The 16889-nt window shown below is 42.3% G+C and overlaps 4 protein-coding genes across 6 annotated transcripts; 1 reads left to right on the top strand and 3 right to left on the bottom strand.

Moving 5' to 3' along the window:
- Positions 1-31: 31 nt before the first annotated feature.
- Positions 32-4329, bottom strand: LOC115681194 (PRA1 family protein H). Its single transcript, XM_030605053.2, has 4 exons — positions 3833-4329; positions 2738-2874; positions 567-638; positions 32-489 (listed from the first exon to the last, which is right to left on the bottom strand). Exons 1-4 carry the CDS (start codon positions 4267-4269, stop codon positions 425-427), a joined length of 711 nt encoding a protein of 236 aa, XP_030460913.1. The 5' UTR covers positions 4270-4329; the 3' UTR covers positions 32-424.
- Positions 4330-5827: 1498 nt separating this feature from the next.
- LOC115681193 (uncharacterized) lies at positions 5828-9426 on the top strand. Of its 2 annotated transcripts, none has more exons than XM_056317171.1 (8): positions 5828-5950; positions 6102-6443; positions 6617-6700; positions 7056-7202; positions 7486-7551; positions 7782-7949; positions 8313-8618; positions 9070-9426. In XM_056317171.1, exons 2-8 carry the CDS (start codon positions 6177-6179, stop codon positions 9172-9174), a joined length of 1143 nt encoding a protein of 380 aa, XP_056173146.1. In that variant the 5' UTR covers positions 5828-5950; positions 6102-6176; the 3' UTR covers positions 9175-9426. The 2 variants fall into 2 exon arrangements, with proteins under 2 accessions (XP_056173146.1, XP_030460912.1); XM_030605052.2 differs by having other exon boundaries at positions 5833-5950; positions 7062-7202.
- A 13-nt stretch (positions 9427-9439) lies between these two features.
- On the bottom strand, positions 9440-12412 carry LOC115681192 (uncharacterized). Its single transcript, XM_030605051.2, has 3 exons — positions 12239-12412; positions 9856-11580; positions 9440-9714 (listed from the first exon to the last, which is right to left on the bottom strand). Exons 1-3 carry the CDS (start codon positions 12290-12292, stop codon positions 9649-9651), a joined length of 1845 nt encoding a protein of 614 aa, XP_030460911.1. The 5' UTR covers positions 12293-12412; the 3' UTR covers positions 9440-9648.
- Positions 12413-13649: 1237 nt separating this feature from the next.
- Positions 13650-16581, bottom strand: LOC115681301 (protein yippee-like At5g53940). Of its 2 annotated transcripts, XM_030605214.2 has the most exons (5): positions 16305-16548; positions 15886-15929; positions 14734-14842; positions 14089-14144; positions 13746-13973 (listed from the first exon to the last, which is right to left on the bottom strand). In XM_030605214.2, the coding sequence occupies exons 1-5, from the start codon at positions 16398-16400 to the stop codon at positions 13889-13891; spliced, it is 390 nt and encodes a 129-aa protein (XP_030461074.1). In that variant the 5' UTR covers positions 16401-16548; the 3' UTR covers positions 13746-13888. The 2 variants fall into 2 exon arrangements, with proteins under 2 accessions (XP_056172826.1, XP_030461074.1); XM_056316851.1 differs by lacking the exon at positions 15886-15929 and having other exon boundaries at positions 13650-13973; positions 16305-16581.
- Positions 16582-16889: the final 308 nt, after the last annotated feature.

Genomic DNA, 16889 nt, shown 5'->3' with positions numbered 1-16889 from the left:
TTCACTCGCTCATGTGACACCGGACCGAATATCAAGCTGATAAATACTCTCACCTAACACAACATCGATTACCTCAGCTAAGAAACAATTTACAGCCGATATCTGTTGTGCAAAACTGCCCAAGCAAAGCTCAAGCAACTCGTCCAACATGATTTGCCCTCTAAAACTATCAGAAAAACCAGCGGAGCAAAATTTCACATTTCGCAACATTCCGCGAGGGAATTTTATTTTCACCATCTTAATGGTGGCATATGACATGTACCACATGTACCATGCAAAGAAGCAGTCATTTCTATCACGTCTTCACCTTCAGCACTACTGCGGTTATGGGTGTAAGCATGAGTTTGTGTAGAAGAGCTCATTAATCCTGGGTAAATCCGCATCCTGTCAAACAGCAAGTTTCTCCTTGTTTGGCTCGGGGTTTCTACCTCTTTTTATGAGGAGGTTTTGATGGAGTCAGTTTCCGGAACGCAGCATGTAAGATCAAGGCTACAGATATGTTCAGAGTTATTAGAAGGCTCACAGCTAAGGAATAGAAATGATCGAGATAAAGGAAGTTTACTCACCAGCATAACTGACACAGAGCGCACAGAAAAGTGCCATTTGGACGTTGCACCATATCAAAATAACAGCAGTTACTGCAAAATTTCATACAGTCCTTCTATTATGATTTGTATATGTAAATACATAGAGGTTAGCTATAATAAAGCTGGTGAGTGACACAAACGTCAGAATATGTAAGGCAAAGACAACAGCAAGGTACATTAGTCAGATGCTCAATCCATAGAATCACGAGTATGAAAAAATTGTATGGCAATATTTGAGGAAGAAGAGCATATGCACACGGGGTAAAAAAGGAAGGAGGACTAGGATTAATTCGAAGGCAAGAAAAACAGCCCTACAAAAAAGGAAGGTGCATTCAACCAGCCATAGGACAGCAAGGAGTACATCAGATGATTTAGGATGAATATAAGCATCACTAGGGGCTTCAGTATGACTAAACCTCTGGAAAGACATTTTCCGTTTTAATTCATTTTAGCAATAAGAGAATAAAAGCAGCAGCGCATAACGCAAAGAAACTCGGAGATTTAAACCAGATATAAAGACAATTCAAAAGCATGTAAGATGTGAATATAACAACTGAAATTCTAGAAAGACAGACCCTATGATTTTCAAGTGTCAGACGTAAACTTGTGAACTGGCAAATGTGATAATCAAGGTCCTTAGTCAATTACTCCAAACATCAGCAAATTCCTACTTAAAAACATACAAATCCAATCTGGTTTGGCAGCCAATTACTCCATAATAGTAGAAGGTTGGTGCTTAAACAACACCAAAAGGCATCAGTCTGAAACAACTATAATAAACAGAACAATCAATTGAGATCTCAAAAATACTTAAAAGACTACTTCTCCTGCAGATTGTATCAGAAAAAAATGTCCAAATAAGGAATTGCAAAGTTAAATACTCATTCCTAAGAAAACCTCTTAATGCTCAAGAAGGTAAAATTATGTTGCTATGAACGTTAGATCAATCTGGCAGGCAGAAGTCCAAAAGTCCCGTAATTTTAACAACACATCATACTCCTATAGGACCAAAACAGCTCATTCTTTTTATCATCTGTAACTTATTCAACAATTTCAATCCTGGAAGCACAACAAAGTAACCACATGTAACGGGAGAGTGCTTAACATTCTGAAAATCACAGTCTGAAAATCCGGTATCTTATTAATTGCTCAAAACACATAGAATTAACTTTCTTAGTCTTAGAGTCAATCATTCAGGCAAGCAAAAGTACATAGCCCTTAAGATTAATCACATATCGTAATCCCTAAGATCCAAGAATCCATATCATTTGTATCCTCTAGAAGCTTACTTTCAGCACTTCCAATCCTAGAAGCACAGAAGTGTAATCTGATGTAACTACAGAAGACTCTGACATTTTCAAGCATTACCTCTCAAGAGATTTGCATCATTTATCCCTCAAAATGTAAAAATATTGAACATGAATCCGAGTAAACGATAAGGCCATAGTGCATATCTGCATCTGTCCATCACTAAGATCCTTCACCACCACCACAGCTCCCAATCCCAATTCGAAATCCAATTGTCGCCTCTTGGAGGTGACCGTTGTGGTGGTGATGGGAGCCACGGTCTAATCATAGTGCCATTGATTGCAAATCAGATCTCAATACTAGGGTTAAGAAAAACTTATTACATTCGGCAAGATCCCAAGCCTTTAGCAATTCAAATCCAAGTTGGACTTAGCAACTTTTCATTCAATCATTCTACCAACAACAGGCCCATGACTTCTATCTCTCTCCAAGATAGCCTCATCGCCAAGTCCAATAGCATGGGAGGCATGTGGTGCATAATTGTTAAGCAATCTTGTTGTAATGAATGTGAGGTTGGCCAAGTTTTGGTATTAACAATCTCACTGAAAATAGGGAAAAAGAAAGCAGATGAAACTACATCATGTGTAACAAAACTGAGAGGTTGTGACCGGTGAGACATGAAGGTTCTAAAACCCAGCTTCAGAAGTGACTGCCAAAGAGTGAAGCATAATTGCCTTTTTATCTATTCTTCTAATAGGGAAAAGGAACAATTCAATCAGGAGAGAAACCAACCTTTTGCCATGGAGAAGAGAACAAGTATGCTTTCATCTATCCTCATATAATAATTTTAAGACGGTTCAATAATTTTTCGGAATGTTAACTGAAGGGAGCAAACAACATACCAATCTGGGCTGTGCGAACCAAAATTTGGCGAATTACAGGCCGTTGATCCAATCCCCACTTATCACTACTGAACTTAAAAAAATCCCAGAGTGCCAAACATGACAGCAGTCCAATAAGAGCAAATGGCATCTGGTACCTACAGCCCCCAAAATCAGAAGGAAACAAGCAACACATCATATGTCGGAACATCATATTTAGCCAAACCAAGGTCAAGAGAGACAGACAAGTTGCTTCGTGAGAAAGACACTATAAGAGGAAGAAATAGTGTGCTCATGTGACTGAAAAATCTTGATCCAGTATAAAGCATTCAAGCATATAGAACGAGTTCAATTATCTTTCCCTTCTAGAAGAAAATTCCGTGTGTCGTCTGTACCAGAACCGTAGTAAAACCACTCAACAGGACAATAAGATAGCTGAGGCTGTTCTACATGTCAAGAGCAAAAGTCATGCCATCAAATTGATATTCTTCACTTCGATATTAATCAAGTTGCTATGTTCGTAGTACAAATTTTTTTTTTTTTGGGGGGGGGGGGGGAGTAATCATCCTCGTGAACCAGTGATTTGCCACATTTCCACAGTAATCTTCCCCGACTTCTTTACTGACACGATAACTTTCCTAGCCAAACCAAGGTCAAGAGAGAAACAAAAAAAGTTCAATTTTGTGTAATAGACCCAACAAGAGGAAGATATGACGTGCTCAACCGAAGCGTGTCCCTTAGAAATATTGATCCAGAATGAAGCATTAAAGCATATACAACGAGTTCAATCATCTTTCCATTCAAAAAAAGAATCATCCGTAATCTGTAAAGAGCCGCAATGAAATGACCCGACCGGAGAGTATAGGTGGCTGAGGCTGTTCTATATGTCAAGAGCAACACTCATGCCATCAAACCTGTTCTATATGTCAAGAGCAACACTCATGCCATCAAACCGATATCTCCACTACCATAGAAATCAAGTCCTTCGGTCGGTGATTTGCCATATTTCATCAGTAATTCTCCAACAAGTCAAGGCTCAACAGGCAGAAACCATCATCACGGACACTCAAATATATATCGCACGAGCATGTGATCAAGGGAGAGAGATGCACTCACAGAGCACAAGCGAAGAAGAGGATGAACAGAGCGGCGTAGTTGCGGGCGAACCGCTTGACGTTCTCGTGGACCCTAAGCCGAGCCTGAGCGGGCGAGGACGGGAACGAGTACGAGCCGAAGTCACCGACGAAGCCGCGGGTCCAGGACGGGGTCTCGCCGGAGAAATCGTCGGTGGCGAGCTTCGACAGCGGGTTGAGCGTCGCGACGGACAGCAGGGTCCCCAGGCCAGAGAAGACGGCGGCGAAGATCCCGGGGGCGTAAGTGGGGTCGGAGGCGGCGCCGTCGCCGCAGGAGTAGGCGGCGGCGGCGGCGGCGGCGGAGGCGGAGGAGGAGGAGGATCGCTGGTCGAGGAGCTCGAGGTAGCCGGAGTCTCGGAGCCAGGACTCGAAGGCGGGATCGGGGACGGTTAGGGATAAGGGATTCGGTTTGAATGCCATCGGAAGAAGGAACTTCCGGGTCGTCGGTGGGGCGAGCTCGTCGCCGGAAAGTATTTGGCGCGAGAGACACAGAGGGCTCGGAGGGGCTAATGTGGCTTGGTGTTGTTTGTTCCTTAAGCTTTAGTCGATTGGATGCTTTGAATTTAGGGATAACGACACAAATAGTCCCTGAACTTTGACTTAACGTGTAATTTGATCCCTGAACTTTTAATTTAACGTGTAATTTGATCCCTGAACTTTTAATTTATTCAATGTAGTCCATGAACTTTAACATAATATTCAATGTGGTCCCTGAACTTTTAATATGTGTTCAATTTAGTCCCTGAACTATATGAAAATGTTTAATATAGTCCCTGCACTTGAATTAATGGAAGGACTATATTGAACATTTTCAAATAGTTAAAGGACTAAATTGAATACATATTAAAAATTCAGGGACCACATTGAACAAATCAAAAGTTCAGGAACTAAATTGAACATTAGGTTAAAGTTCAGGGATTACATTGAATAAATTAAAAGTTCAGGGATCAAATTACATATTAGGTCAAAATTCAAAAATTATTTGTGTCGTTTTCCCTTGAATTTAAGGAAGAAAAGATGTCCTGGAGATTTGTTTCTCCTCCCCCCGATAACTTCCTCGGGAAGGTTGCACCTTTTCAGACCATGATGTGCCATGGGCCATGGCCGATTGCATCCTTACGTACTTGGTGAACAACCGAATTCCGATCGAGATGAAGTGCAATTTAGAAAGGGCGAAGCGAAATACAGGTGTTTCGCCAAGATTAAGCGCAAAAAACTAACCAGACCAGACGGCGATTGGACCGGAGAATGCCGTCACGTTGTGAGATCGCAATGGAGCGGATCAAGCAAGTTCGAATTAGCGTCTTGAGATTCGAATCGGCTAAGGCGTGATTTAAAAAATATATGTTTTATAAAGTCGATCGCTCGTATTATTTTAAATAATTAAGTGACGAGAAATGTTTTATTATCGATAGCAATTTGAATATTTTCATGAATGGTAAAAATACTATTTGTTCGTAGACGAGCTACCATTTCTAACAAAATATATAGAATTTAAGGAAAAGATGTCCTAACATTTGTCCCCGTGGTAACTTCCTCGGGAAGTTGCAAACCGAAAACAAACAAACAAACACAAAATCCAAAGGAAGCCTATTATGGTGGCCATCTCTATCGATTGTTTCTTTTGAGAATTTAATCATTTGAACTCTAGATCATTCCCGAATTCTTAAGAAGATAAAGACAATCTTTTCTCCCAAAAACGGCTTTATATGGTACTTATTATTAAACGGGTGATACCCTAAAAAAACTATCTTAAACAAAAATCCTAAATTGGCATACGAATGTTATATTTACTCTAAATTAATTTTATGCCACAAAAAATCTCATATCACTAGAATTTTAGAAAATCCAAAACCGATTCGGGCACAATTAGAGATATGGAAAATGCCATTAAAAGAGAAACTTTTTAGGGGTGGGTGGTCGATTGAGGGACAAGATATAGGACAAGCGCGAGAGCCAGAATAAGAAGGCTATATGGTTGTTCCTAGCTTAGCCATAGCTATCATCTACCTCCAAATTTGGTGTGATTTGCATGAAATATGTCGATTGGATGCTAGACGCGACAGATATTAAAGAGTGACTCGAAATACTTATTTGGTCGGTCGGTGAGCTCAAGCTTTTATTTGAAATCGATTTGATCATTCCTTAACCATTATTTAAAATAATATCCGCTTTTGGCCCACTTTTCAAAACATGATCTCACTTCAAGTCCTAATTTGAAAATTTTCCAATTGTGTATTGTCGCATTGCAGAATGGGCAAAGATACGTCGTTGCCCAACCTCTACGCCGTCAGTCAAGACTCGAGACAGGAGTTCGACTTACGAGGATGTCGGTGAGTCGATTCGTCAAACACCTGGTGAGCTGCGGCCCTCGGCTCCTCCTCCGGCCGCCTCCACCTCCATCGCCGCCGCCACTGTACTGCCTCTCGGCTCTCTCCGTGGCCCAAACCAGACGCATTCCCGTCGCAACCACCTTCTCATCCTCCCCCGCTTCTTCCGGCCCTTCGCTTTCCTCGTCGGACGGCGGTCCCGCGGCGGAGTCCCCCTCGCCTTCTTATATCTCCGTCCGTATTCGGTGCCCGAAGGACGTCGCAGTGAGTTTTACCTCTCTCGGAACTCTAGACTCCCTTGAAGATTGAAAAAGACGAAACTTTCGAGTTGCATTCTGCCGTGCCTTATTCGGGTCTCTGTTTTTTTTCATTTTCTTGTTCTTCTTTGTTGCTGAAAAAGCAACAACCTGATGTTTCTCGCTTCCAAACCGCGCCAGGATGAGCTTTCAGAAGCTCTTTTATGCTTTGGGGCGAGTTCGGCAAGCATGGATGAGGAAGATGGCTCTGAAAGTTCTGACGAGGTAGCACCACCACAATTATTATGAAACAAGTATCATTTGCTTATCGAATCAAGAAGAATACATTCTCTGAAGCACCAGATTCCATTCCAGTTTGCTCCATTGCATTTCTAATTTTACAGATTCTGTTTGGTGATAGTGTGCCTATTGAGATTGTTTTTGTTAGCTGTCTATTCCAAAAGAAACAATCTCTTGTGTGAACTTTTTGCGCATTATCCCAAGGGTATATGGTCTATTCGAATCCTGAAACTTTCGTACTTCTAATCTGCATAAAACATCCTGTGCCTGCCAAAGATAAGGAAATGGAGCACATAAAAGTATCAACCTCGTTGTTTTGAAGTTAACAACCGCTTGGTAGTTGCAGATTTCCATCAATTCCATATTTCTTCCTAGTGAAGATGTGGATGCATCCGTTTCAAATGCTGCTGATTCGATAGGCTTGAAGGACGTGCCTGAATATGATATTGAAGTGTGTGAGCAAGAAGATTGGGTAAAGAAAACTCAGGTTCGGTTACTTCTCTTCGAAACTTCCCGTTGATCTTATGCATGAACCGATTTTTGCCTTCTATGAGACCACAGTCACAAGGTGACAAATTAATTCAGGGCCTTCTAGATGTATTTTTAATCGTTTGCACAAGCAACTAATTGATTTAGTCTGGTAAAATCTCCAGTTTCCAAGCATTGCAACGTGACCCGCTGTGATCGTACTCTTTCCTTCTTTTTTCTTTTGGAGCAGTGTACTCATGTTCAAAGATGTGCTTTTTTGGACTTTTTTCTCTCTGTTGCAGGAATCATTTCGTCCTGTCAAAGTGACTGAAGGACTTTGGATTATCCCCGAGTGGCAAACTCCTCCGGTATGACTTCCTTAACAATGTATACAGAAAGAGTAGATACCAAAGCATCTAATAAACCCATTCCTATTCAAGGCTGATCATCCTACTCCTTTCCAAATGATACTTGAAGTCGATAATAAACTAAGATGGATGATCCACCAAAGTCAACACTGCCATTTGAGTTGGAATAACTACAATATTAGATTGCATCTTTATTCACCACCTCACTAACCATTTTGTTGCTAACGTAGAATGTTGAAGCTACAAATATAATTCTGAATCCTGGATTGGCATTTGGAACTGGGGAACACCCCACTACAAGATTATGTCTATTGCTGCTACATGGCCTGATAAAGGGAGGAGAACACTTGCTGGATTATGGAACTGGTTCTGGCATTCTTGCAATAGCAGCGCTTAAGGTATCTGAAATTTTAAGTGACGTTGCGGCTTTATTTTCATACTGATATGACCTATGGGATAACAAGTCTAAAGCAATAGACAAGTTTGGCAAGGACTGATTTTGGTGTCCCCAGCGACCCAATGTTTACTTTTTATAGAATTATTTGACGACAGAATTTTTGTGACTCGCGGTCTATTGCTGCAATATAATGAGTCTCCATGAGATGGGTCATCTAGCCTGATAAATTTGATCCTGCAAAAGTAACAGCTGCTACTCATTCCATCAAATTTGCGACATATTTTTACAGAAATACAGTTAGTTAAATAAAGCCAGGAAAAGCCAATGTTCGTTTTCAAATTTTTAATGCCTATTGTGGACGTAGTTAGGTGCTGCATCTGCGGTGGGATTCGATGTAGATCCTCAAGCGATATCATCTGCTCGTCACAATGCTGCTCTAAACAACATTGGATCGGACAAGATGCAGCTAGAGCTGGTTCCTACCAATGAAGGGACACATGAAGATTCAGGACAGACCTTGAATAAACAGGGACTCATTTCGGAAACAGAGAAATATGATGTGGTGGTTGCAAATATTCTGTTGAATCCTCTACTAGAGTTGGCAGATCATATAGTATCTTATGCCAAGCCAGGAGCAACCGTTGCTGTCTCTGGTATCCTGTCTGACCAGGTATTCTCCGAATTCCGAATACACTTGGTCTTGCTTAAACAATTATAAGGTAATTTAAGTACAAACAAGGGAGTGCTCACTGCTGCCTAGATTTATTCCAATGTGGACGGAGTCCTTAGATTTATTGCTAAACGTGAGATGATTAACAATATCAGCCATGCTATTGTTTGAAATTTAGGTCAATTGTTTGTAACGTTTTTTCAGTCTCTGAATGAAGTCATCAGTCCTCGTTCAATAGTCCTTTTTTCCTTCTGTTTGCCGAACTTGTTCGAGAGTCTTTAACAATGTTTAGTGAGTGAATTATTATTCTAAGGGTGAAGTTTTAAAGAATAAGAACCTCCAATAGTTTACTTCCAACTTTGGCATTGAGAAGATTTTTAGAATCCAAGGCTGCTGTGACGAATTCCTTAGAGGCCAGATGAAGAAACTCGGGCCCAGTGTCTTTACGCAGGTCCCATCTATCAGAAGTCGATATTCTTGTTTCTTAGAAGACATATCAGTCTCGGAGCAGGGTGAATGGGCATGCCTGAGCGGCAGGAAGAAGATAAACTTCTAACATAGATTGAAGGCTATCGTAGCTGTTTGTAACTGGATACACATGCTCGAATGTCTTCAGCCATAGCACACTCACGGGGTGTTCGGCAGGCCAGCAGCCGAATATAGTGCTCGTTTGAGTCCGAAACACAATGTCATGTTTTCTTTTTATTAATCCCAACATTGTACATGTATCACAGTGACTTACGGACGTGACTCGAGCAACTTGCCCTTAGGTGTCACAGAAAATGAGATCGGAACAAATATTTTCCACTGGACCGGGGCTCTATCAGGCAAACATATGACAAATTTATCAAGAAAAGGTTCAGTCCTTCTACATTGCAACAATCTTCTAAACTTGTCGCAAAAATCAAGTGATACACTCTGGTCAACTGGTACGGCATGTCCATCGGCCTTTTTAACCTTCAATGTTGGTCAACTGAAAAAGAAAAACCAAAAGCGGGGATCCTTACCGAGCGAAAGTAAAGATCCTGTATCATCGCTTAAGTTGCCTCCTCGCCAGAGCAGGGGCTCTCTTGGGGATGTAAACCTGGTAGTTCACCTGTGCATAAATCAATGACATTGGACTAATTTAAAACATCGAACATCCATTATCTTATAAACAAGTTGCTCCATTCACATTTTCACAGCATGCGGACTTGAGGATGAATAAGTAGGATAACACTTCACATTTGCAACTCACCTTTATCGTTTCACCACCCCGAGTAACAGACATTGTCTTTTGTTCATATTGGGGACCATCCTTAGCAGCATTCCCATCTTTGTCTGAGCTCACAGCTCCTGACGTGGACTCAGAATGAGAAGGCAGCTCTGGAGCGGGAGATGCATGCTTCTCGTGGACTTCATTATCGTCGACTTTGTTCTCAGTTCCAGCAGCTTCAATAGTAGTTTTGCCACCAATACCCTTTGTCACCATCGGCTTTGCCTGAGGAGGTCCCGAGGAAGGACGCAATTCCTTGGATGGCGCTTGAACCTTTGCCGACTGTCGCCTCCATGTATATGAAGTCACCCTTGGATTAATAGTATTGGAAGCAAAGGTTGGTATGACCTCTTGTTTGGCATTAGCAACGCCAGTCCCCTTGTGCAATAGTTTCTCCACGGATTGCCTAGTAGATCCACTTTCTTTGAAACCACTATGCCCGTGATATGGCCTGACCTCAGAGGACTGTCTCCAAATGGCAGGCACAACTTTACCGCCTTTATCACCTAAACTTTCATCATTCGAGTTTATACTAATACTATCTCTCTTCACAGAAGAATCAGAATTGATACCATTGCCTTCAACTGGAGGTGCATTGGCTACATTGTCTCTGGGAAACTTATGGTCAGGCAATTCTGAAGTAGCAATTGAAGATTGCTTCTTATTACCATCAACATTTTCTTTCTGAGCAGACAAAGCTGCTGCATTTTTATGAACACCTCGGAACTTTTTGAGATTTTCCAGTGCCCTCTGTCTCAACATTGACTCCAAATCGTTACCATCTGACCCACCAGAAACATTACTTTCATTGTCCCTTATGGTATGGATGGTTCCAACTACAACAGAGCTTATATTGTTTCCATTCTTCTGACTATCTTCAGTTATTGCAGTACAATTCACATCTGAAACAACAGCCTCTTCATCTTTTTCGTCATCCACCTGCCTCTTCACCTCAGATTCAACAAGCGGATGATGGGTCAATTCCCGCTTGCCCCCAGAATCATTACTATCGTTACTTTTGCAAGAAGGATAATCATCAGTTTCATAAGTAATTTCTTCCTTATGTCCATAAGCATGCAATTCTCTGTCCTCATTGTTAACCATTATAACAGACCTTAATCGCATCGAATGGTTCCTGCCCCTCATTTTCTCATCACTCTCATCACCACTGCCTATGCTGCGATGACTAATGGGAGAATAACTCCTCGGACTATATCCACACCCTGTTACTTCAGTTTTACCCTTCTCTACTGTCCACCTATCCTTATCTTTTCTCTCAGAACTGGCCCTATAATTTTGAGATTCACTCCGTCCGCTGTCACTACTCGATTCCGCACAGGTTGAGCAGTACGAACCACTGCTCGCCGAACTCACACGCCTCTTAGATTTCTTTCTAGTTCTCTTCATCCTAGGACTGAGCTTACCATCTCTCTTGGACCCTTTTCTTTTCTTACGAGAAGGCAAGTCCTCGCTGCTTTCAGCACTATACGACTGTCCTCGCGACCTCTTCTTGCTTCGCCGACTACTCTTCTTAGAAGGGGATCTCGCCCGTCTCTTACTTCTTCTCCTGTAATCCTCCTCAGAGCTCGTGGTCGATGAAATCAGCGAATCATAATCGCTGGAATAAGAATCAGAATCATGACGGCGGCGAGAACTCCTCTTCGACTTACTCCTCTTTTTAGTCTTACTCGTCTTCTTGATCCGAACCTAAACAGTCGAACCTTATAGAGCATTAAAAACCACAGCGAACGCTTAACTAAAACCTGACACTTTCAAGTTGAAAATTCATCTCATTCGAATTTCAAGGCAAAGAGCAATTAATATCAAATAACCCATCCCACCATTAACTAACCAAATTCCCTAACAAAGCCCGGTACTTCTCAACTCTCCTCTGTAGCAACAGATTCTCTCCCTCCCCGGACACCGAAACCCGAGCATTAATCACGTGACTATCGGTGTCGCGTTCGTGCCGTGTCGGATTGTGTTAAAACAACTAATAAGCTAACTCAGTCAGCTACCGATTTCAGTGAGAAGACGGCGGGGGGGAGAAGGAAAGCACTAGAGCAATTACAATTTTCTAGTCAGTCTCTAGGCAGCGGCCAGTGAAGCCGCCGGAGAAGTTCGTCCGTGCAACTCATTACAACAAATCCCGAAACCTTCCGATTACCTCCCGATTAAATTCCCCTACTCGTCTCGAAAGTGAACGGGGAAAAGGCAAAACCGACGCGGCACCGTAATCACCGTGGACACAACAACATTCGTTCGAATCGTAAAGGATCGAGCGAGCTGCCGAATCAACCGAACAATCACAGCAAGCGAACCCTAAACGCGCGCGCGCGCGCGCGCGCAGAGAGAGAGACGGTACCTTGGACCGCCTTTTCTTCAGGGAAGAAGCAGATGAAGAAGGAGGCTTCCCCATCTCCCCCAAACTAACCAAATCGCCACCTGCAATGAAGATCAATCGACGCTACAGAGAAAGCAGATCATCGAAGAAGAAGAAGAAGAGAACCGGAGAAGAAGTCGAAAATCTCGGAGTGAAGAGATCGCCGCAGATTTGCCCGAATTTCAAAAGGACCGACTTTTGGTGTGCGGTGGGGGATGCAATTTCTGGAAAGAGGGGGAGGGGGCCCACCCTTTCCTGAATCTTGTGATAGATAACTTTACGCTTCTTCTTCATACCGGCCTTTTTCTACAAAAAAAAAAAATAAGAATAAAAAAAGAAAAATTCCTACGCTTTTCCTTCTTCCCCTTTTAGATTTTCCTTTTCCCTTTTTTGTCCGATTTAGATTTCCTTTTTTTGGAAGGCAGAATTTACTGCAGAAATTTATTAATCCTTCATTTTTTCCCAATCAATCCCGGATTATCTTCCCGATCCTTCAAGCCGTGTAGTCGTGCTGTGCGGATAAACGGAGGACTGGGAACTAGACATGGCCACGGGCCGGTTTCGGCCCGGGTCAAACCCGGGACCGGCCCGTTGACCGGGCCCGCGGTTCGGAACCGGAACTGGCCCGTGGCCTACGGGCCCGATTCCGGTTCCCAAAAAAAAAAACCTGCGGATAAGTGGAGAAACTCTTTTTTTCCCCAAATTTGATTACAATATACATTTTGATTACATTTTATATTGAATAATTCATTATTTTATAATTTGATAATTCATTATTTTTTAAATTTTTACTGGAACCGGCCCGGAACCGCCGGTTCCGGTTCATACATGGCCACGAACCGGAATTTCCGGTTCCGAGCCGTGGGCATGTCTACTGGAAACGGACAACTTTTGCCCATTTTCCAACCTACTACATGATATTAAAGATGTTGATTTCATGATCGAGGGATCCCTCTAATAGGAAAAAAAAAAAAACCAGATTTTGTTTGACATCAGCAATGTTTGAATCTAAATTATCTTTCTAGCAATGTTTGAAAGATCGGTTTTCTCGAACCCAATTCATTGCTTCTCAATTATCTTCCCAATTTTTCGGGATTGAGGATTGCTCTGATAGGAAAAAAAAAACCCGATTTTATTTGCCATTAGCAATGTTTGAATCTACTTTCTAAGATCATTATCGCAAACATAAAAGAGCATGCATGCTTTGATTTGCAATACGACTCGATTCCCGGTACCTTTTCAAAGCCAAAAAAAGAACCTCAGCTCTACAGCTTTCCTTTATTCGAAAGAGAAAAAGTGACTGGAACGGTCTTCCATCTTTGCTCTGCCTCTCTGCCTCTCTGCCTTTTTCTTTACCTCGACTCAAAAATCTCATCCACAGGCTTCCCCTTCGGAATGAAAATGAGTGTTTCATAACGAGCGGGTTTTCCTCGGAAGGGAGGACATTAAAGCTTTCCGAATACAGAAAAGAAGTTCGTAAGTGCTCTAGTGACAATAAGAAGCACAAACTTCACATGGATATATATACATCTACACTTATTCTTGATAATACTGAGCATATACTGAAGAAGTATCCGTTATTTCCGATGACCTCGACTCCGATGCAACTAACTGTACAGACGGAAAACCAGTCTACGCATCTTCGCCGTCACTAACAGTGGGACAAGTGTCGATGTAGAACTCGGAGCAGAAGTCAGATTCGTCAACAATGCATCCCCTGTTTTACATGGATACAACAAGAAATTGTTAGAGAGACGGGTCTTGTTCTTTCGAACGAAGGGCAAAAAATATGTAAAGAAGCAAAGACTTGATGCCAAACAAGGGGACGGTACCTCTCAAGCACGAACTTTCCTTCTTTGTACTTTTGGCTCTTCTCATGTGCTGCCTCCTGCAAAAAAATGAAATGTCCGGGAAAGCAGACGACCGTATAAATAATAACTCTGCCAAAAATGTCCATTCACCATGCCTATATTAATATCACTATCATCATATGTACATAATTGAGAGCATGTGTGGTGCACCCATCCGCATATGTGTGAAGCTATGCCTCTAAAATGCAGTAAGAGATCAGACAATCTTAGTTTTTTTTTTTTTTTTTTGGCTAAATATCGGACAATCTTAGTTATACCAATGGATATTGTGTCTGCTGGAGGTGGGCGAAGAAGAGGACAACATTGCGCTAAGAGCTATCTAGGAGTTTTAGCCTGTGCTCGAATCAATGTCAGATTTCAGGCGATATGCAACCAATTAGTACATGTACCAATTTAATGCAATATCATGGAACTGCGTATCTAATATACACCATAGGTATCATCCTCATCTTTCATTAGGAAGGTTCATCATATAGATTTTTTTTGCATGACTCCTGACCAACCCATGAGCCCCTCTCAGAATCGGTGTGTGCATGAGGGTGTGTGTGTGTGTGTAGAGAGAGAGAGAGAGAGAGAGAGAGAGAGAGAGAGAGAGAGAGATTATACATATTTCCACCCAACACTTTGGCCACAACAGCAACAGAATATGTCTCCCACGGTGTGCAGTCCTGAAAGCATTATCCTCTCTTCTAGAGTTCCCAATGTGAAATTCACCCTAAAGCACAAATCAATACATGAATAAGAAAAATTCACGGCTCATTATTCAAGCATCCTGCAGATGAAAAAAAAAAAGTAATTGAAGTTACAGTGTCAATAAACACAACCGTCATGACACTAAAAACTCGGTATAAGGACCTCTATTTCCACATTTCCCTTTCGCAGAGAGAGTGATCTTCCTTTTCTCTGCACAAATGAAGCTCAGTACTCTTGCATTGACAACCAATGAATACTAAAATGAAGATTCCTTACAAGGTCAACTAAAATTGAGGGCCCATTTACAATGGTAGTAAGAATTTAATTGAGACTCTTTTTAAGCCTTTGCATTGTTAAATGAAAAACCTAATCATACTTGCAATCATAAGAGAGCTAAGGGAAGTCGCTTTAGAAGTCATTAGACGATGCGATCTGTGTTGATGAATAAGGCAATATGCCATGAGAATCTCCTAAAAGTAATCGCATTCTTCTCATCCTCCATAAACTATGACTTCTATGACTAGATGCTCTAACTAAAATGCTCCAACAAGCATCAGTTGAACCTGCACCATTATCCACTTCCTCTCTCTCACTACTATCTTTGGAAAAGGAGAGAAAGGGAAAGAAGTGAAATAGTGTATAGACCTAAGCGCGCATAATGTGTACAGTCATCTGCCTATATCTCGATTCTCAACTTTCTAGGAAAACATCCTAATGCAAAAGCTCCTGGAAAAGTTGGTGAGGATATTTAGAGCTATTGACACAACGAAAATTTCGTGGATAGGAAGAAACAATCTTGTTAGTAGCTATCAAATGGACATGATATTGCCGTCACCCTTGCAGAAACCAGCAAGAAGAGTATTCCTCCTTTTAATATCATTACAGAAAAGCAGAACAACGAGATGATAGGGGCAGCAATCAGTTGGCATAAATCTTATAGCCAGCATGCAATCACGCAATCTTGGTCCTGAAGCCTCACGAATTTGAGTTCTGAAAACCATAAACACTTCCACCACTATTAGGAAGCAAAATCCCAAACTGCGAACACAGTTGAGAAGAACTTACGCCTTGCTGAAGAGGTACGCTTTCCCTCGGCGACTATGAAACGACTGACCAAATTACAAGAAGAAAAATATCATCAGGGTTCAACATCCTTGAGATAGCAACTCGACATAACACGCTGTTCTACTCAAATCAGTACTTGTACAAACGAACTATCGCACGTGATAAAGTTCTCTGCTTGTCTATCAGTTTCCACTTTCAAGAAACAATTCAGCAATAAAGCAATATCCACCCGACAGTAAGTCTCACAAAACAGAGCGAAATACGTCAGAATAAAACAACACCCAGGGCAGTTTTTCAAAGAAAGCATCCTAATTCACCAACTGAGGCTCGAACCAACAAGAACCGACTCTTATCCAATCAAACGCCGCAAGAAACGAGTCCGCTTCCCTGACCGAGTGATTACAAGAGAGTAGTGGTACCCGAGAGACGAGATCCTCGGCGAGGGCCAGGTGGGTCTTGCAGTACTTGCACCGGTAAGATCGCCCTTCCAGCTCCACCACATATATCCTCCCCATGACTGGTTTCGCCTCCCCTTCCTTCAAAAGTCCCACTCGCTACTCACTCGCCACCAGCCGAATTCTTGCTGTTGTCACACGTTGGTGTTGGATAAGTACCGAGGAACAAACCCGGCGTCGCATCTTGGCTCTCTCGATGCTCGGAAACTGATGCAACCAGCCGCAGACAGCGGGCGCCCCGAGCGCGCACCGCGCACTGGTGACGACAGAGCCCGTGAGCTGAACGCAAGAGACAGGGCCTTCAATCAACGGACCGATTTGGGCCGGGCCTGCTGATGGGTGGACCGATTCCGGCCCATTTAGAAAAAGATTAGTTGGGCTTCTTTCACGTATGGGCCCAATAGTGTGGCCCAAATCGAAGGCCGCCTTGAGTTGGGACTTCCTTTTCAGGCCATATAAACTCATTTTCAATTGTGTCGAACGATCTCATCCATATTATTGCTTGTATCTTCCTAGGTAAGCAAGTTTCCGCGCCACGAAACGCGTATC

Source organism: Syzygium oleosum, unplaced genomic scaffold (assembly GCF_021117445.2).
Source record: "Syzygium oleosum isolate NSW1041296 unplaced genomic scaffold, Sole_v2.1 Sole_v2.13, whole genome shotgun sequence".
NCBI classification, from domain to species: domain Eukaryota; kingdom Viridiplantae; phylum Streptophyta; class Magnoliopsida; order Myrtales; family Myrtaceae; genus Syzygium; species Syzygium oleosum.
The sequence above is the reverse complement of the archived record's forward strand: the minus strand, read 5'-3'. Positions and strand labels throughout refer to the sequence as shown.

Excerpts from the sequence above, each read along its gene's own strand:
- LOC115681194 (XM_030605053.2), bottom strand. The coding sequence starts at position 4,269 with ATGGCATTCAAACCGAATCCCTTATCCCTAACCGTCCCCGATCCCGCC. Across the intron at positions 2,875-3,832 it reads CTCTTCTTCGCTTGTGCTCT|GTACCAGATGCCATTTGCTC; the intron begins GTGAGTGCATCT and ends TGGGGGCTGTAG. Across the intron at positions 639-2,737 it reads GGTTCGCACAGCCCAGATTG|TAACTGCTGTTATTTTGATA; the intron begins GTATGTTGTTTG and ends GAAATTTTGCAG.
- LOC115681193 (XM_056317171.1), top strand. The coding sequence starts at position 6,177 with ATGTCGGTGAGTCGATTCGTCAAACACCTGGTGAGCTGCGGCCCTCGG. Across the intron at positions 7,552-7,781 it reads CCGAGTGGCAAACTCCTCCG|AATGTTGAAGCTACAAATAT; the intron begins GTATGACTTCCT and ends TTGCTAACGTAG. Across the intron at positions 8,619-9,069 it reads CTGGTATCCTGTCTGACCAG|GTCCCATCTATCAGAAGTCG; the intron begins GTATTCTCCGAA and ends GTCTTTACGCAG.
- LOC115681192 (XM_030605051.2), bottom strand. The coding sequence starts at position 12,292 with ATGGGGAAGCCTCCTTCTTCATCTGCTTCTTCCCTGAAGAAAAGGCGG. Across the intron at positions 11,581-12,238 it reads TGAAGAAAAGGCGGTCCAAG|GTTCGGATCAAGAAGACGAG; the intron begins GTACCGTCTCTC and ends TCGACTGTTTAG. Across the intron at positions 9,715-9,855 it reads GGGGTGGTGAAACGATAAAG|GTGAACTACCAGGTTTACAT; the intron begins GTGAGTTGCAAA and ends ATTTATGCACAG.
- LOC115681301 (XM_030605214.2), bottom strand. The coding sequence starts at position 16,400 with ATGGGGAGGATATATGTGGTGGAGCTGGAAGGGCGATCTTACCGGTGC. Across the intron at positions 15,930-16,304 it reads CCGAGGATCTCGTCTCTCGG|TCGTTTCATAGTCGCCGAGG; the intron begins GTACCACTACTC and ends TAATTTGGTCAG. Across the intron at positions 13,974-14,088 it reads GGAAAGTTCGTGCTTGAGAG|GGGATGCATTGTTGACGAAT; the intron begins GTACCGTCCCCT and ends CATGTAAAACAG.